The following is a 2,819-nucleotide window of genomic DNA, read 5'->3' as shown; positions in this document are numbered from 1 at the left end:
CCCCCCCACACACACAAAAACAGGCTCCTTCATCGGCAGCGCGCTCGGCGGCGGCCTCACCGCGCTGCTCGGCGTAACCTCGGACAACTTCGACAACCTCTTCGCCCTCACCGCGATCTGCGTCGTCACGACGCTGCTCCCGATGCCGTTCCTGCAGCTGCTGCCGTCGGCGGTCGACAGGGACGGCGGCGGCGACGACGATGGCGAGGAAGGCAAAGGCGGCGCCGGCGGGGGCGGCTGGAAATTGAAGCGGTCCAAGTCTGATTACCTGAAGCATGAAGGCGCCGGCGACGAGGAGGAGGCTCTGGGGCTGCTCGACCCCCGGGGCTCGGCGGCGGCGGCGGCAGCGGCGGCGGCGGCGGACGGCGCGCGGGGGGCGCAGGTGGATCTGCCGCAGCTGAAGTACGAGGCGCCCTGGCGGCAAAGCGGCGGCGGTGGTGGCAGTGGCGGGCGGTGACGGAGAGAGTCGCTCGGCTTTTGGGCCTGGTCGGCCTGCAGCTTGCTTTGCTCTGGCGCGCCAGTTTGCGCGCCCCTCCCCGTACGTTTTTCTGTTTGATGGTGTTCTGTCGTCGGATGCTACATAGCTTGTCATCCATGCGAGGGGTTGCCAGCCGTCATAATTGGGCACGAGCTGCACCTATGCATGGTCGCAAGGGATTACCCATGTTACATGGCTACTGGAGAGGGTGGTGCTGCTCTTGCAACAGGGCCGTGCAACGGTGCGGGGCAGCCCTGCGGCAGGCGCTCGCAGGAGACCACTGCTAGGACGTGAGGCAAAGGAAGCGGGACGTGGCCGCCGCCCCTCCCCACGACCCGGCTGCGGCAGAGCAACGCCAGTAGAGCACCTCTCTCCAGTGGCTGAGCCTTCAGCCAGGGGTTTGCTCTGTGAGAGGTCTAGTGTTACGTGGGCAGCGTCGTCTAATTGGGGGCTATCCAGTCGGCTGCATGATTGCGGCGACGCGATGTGGCGGCGTCAGCGAAGCTGCTGCTTGAGACGCGCGGCATCGGCCGCCGGCGCGAATGAAAGCAACCACTTGCTGCAACATGCACCTTCCTGTGTTGGGAGGCGGAGTCTGGGTCTGTAGGTGCGTTCCTCATCTTGCTGCTCAGGGGCCACCTCATGAATGCACTCTCCCGGGCGTGTCGGCGCTTCAGTCGCCGCAAGCCAGCCAGACGAATGCAACAGAGGGTCGGGCCCAGCGCCGCCGCGCCCTTCTCTAAGCCAGCGCCAGCAGCGCCCCCACGCCGAGCAGCGCCGCGGCCGCTGCCGCCGCGCCGGGCGCCGCGCGCGCCGCCGTGTTCTTCTTGCCGCCCCCGCCCGCCGCCCCGTCCAGCTCCACGGGCTCGCACACCGCCCAGCTGTTGCAGCGCTGCGTCGGGTCGGCGCGCTTGAGCGCGCCGCTGCCGCAGTCGCGATACACGTTGGGGCAGATGGCGAAGGCGCCGCGGTCCTTGCAGGAAGGGAAGGTGGTGCAGAGCTTGGCGGCGGTGATGCGGGGGCGGCCGCGGTCGGCCTTGTTTCCGACCTGCAGCAGATAGTTGAAGTCCTGCGGGGGCGGGAGAGCGGCGTTCAAGTTTGAGCGAGGCGCATGCGAGCGCGCTGACTGCGGCGAAGGGTGTATGTGTATTCATTGGTGGGTGTGAGGAAAACGGGCCCCGCAGATGCAGCGAGGTTTTTGGCTGCGAGCCGTCGAAGGCCCCGGTCTGCTGCCATTCGCCAATGACAGGAGGGGAGCCCCGCAGCGACAGCGCACGGCCCGCGCAGGTCTGCATTAGCAGCTGGGGCCTTGCCCCACCCAAAAGCTTTCAAGCACCTGGGGCCGCCTCCTGAACCGGCCCTGCATATCCCAGACTCAAAACCGCCCCTCCTCGCCCGTCGCCCCCCGCCCAAAAAAACCCGGAACCCTCGCTACTGCCGCCTCACCGTGCCGGCGGGCCCCTTGTTTGCGAGGTGGTTGGTCACGTTGAGGACGTCGCTGAGTACTGCGGGGGTCATGGCGCGCGCCAGATCCATGAGCACCCAGTCGGGCCGCGCCACCGCCATCTCCAGCCAGCTGCTGCTGCCCGTGGGGCTCTGCTCGCCGTCCCACCTTGGGGGCGGAGGAAGGAGGTTGCAGCTTCAGCAACGAACATTGCTGCGAACGACAAACCTGGGATTTCCTTTTGTTGGTGTGATTCATTTGCAATGTACCTTTGCAGTCGCACCCACGCTGCTTGAAGGATGGTGCGCAGGCGTGGCGGCCACTTGCGGGCAGCAGGTCCATACGCACCTGTAGACCTGCTGCTGCGTGAATGCCGGCACCGTGGCCTGGGCCTCGCCGACGTTGAGGAACCCGAGGGAGCGGCTGATGTTGAGGGCCGAGGGTATGCCGATGTAGTAGGTCTCGTCGATGAGCATGTCGGCCTGTCGGGTGGATGATGTCATGGTGACGTCATCGTGCAGAGCGTGAGGTTTCAAGCAGCTGCCGAGGGTCGCACAGGTGTTAAGGGTCCAGGCGGTCCGCATGGCAAGAGTGCGACATCGCGGACCCTTGCACGTGACAGCCTCTTCACCCCGAGCAGCAGCACCCTTAGCCCATGAAACCCATCTGGACTATCCCCAGTCCACGATCTGCCCTTGACCGCCCTTGACCAACAAACGCCTGTTCGGCACCCGCCTCTCACCTCGCCCAGGAGGATTTTCAGGCCGTCGGCGTTCTTGGGGACGAACACATAAGACACACCCAAGGTGGGATTGGTGCTGTACTGGCCGCCCAACGCCTCGACACGTGAGCGGTTGAAGGGGACGCCGCCCGCGTCCTGGGTGGTGAGGAGGGCCC

The 2,819-nt window shown here is 66.2% G+C and overlaps 2 protein-coding genes across 2 annotated transcripts in view; one reads left to right on the top strand and one right to left on the bottom strand.

Annotated features, from left to right (window-relative positions):
- Nucleotides 1–142: 142 nt before the first annotated feature.
- MNEG_3489 (hypothetical protein) lies at nucleotides 143–457 on the top strand (the record flags this gene model as incomplete). Its single annotated transcript, XM_014048041.1, has 1 exon — nucleotides 143–457. The coding sequence occupies one exon, from the start codon at nucleotides 143–145 to the stop codon at nucleotides 455–457; it is 315 nt and encodes a 104-aa protein (XP_013903495.1).
- A 760-nt stretch (nucleotides 458–1,217) lies between these two features.
- Nucleotides 1,218–2,819, bottom strand: part of MNEG_3488 (flagellar associated protein) — a gene marked incomplete at both ends in the record, with an annotated part of 4,955 nt that continues 3,353 nt past the window's right edge. The window contains 4 exons of the mRNA XM_014048040.1: nucleotides 1,218–1,547; nucleotides 1,925–2,090; nucleotides 2,271–2,404; nucleotides 2,665–2,799. Coding sequence (XP_013903494.1) covers nucleotides 1,218–1,547; nucleotides 1,925–2,090; nucleotides 2,271–2,404; nucleotides 2,665–2,799 — 765 coding nt within the window. The remainder of the gene's footprint in view (nucleotides 1,548–1,924; nucleotides 2,091–2,270; nucleotides 2,405–2,664; nucleotides 2,800–2,819) is intronic.

This window comes from Monoraphidium neglectum (assembly GCF_000611645.1).
Source record: "Monoraphidium neglectum strain SAG 48.87 unplaced genomic scaffold scaffold00440, whole genome shotgun sequence".
NCBI classification, from domain to species: Eukaryota; Viridiplantae; Chlorophyta; class Chlorophyceae; order Sphaeropleales; family Selenastraceae; genus Monoraphidium; species Monoraphidium neglectum.
Note: the sequence above shows the minus strand (reverse complement) of the source record. Positions and strands in the feature narration are given on the sequence as shown.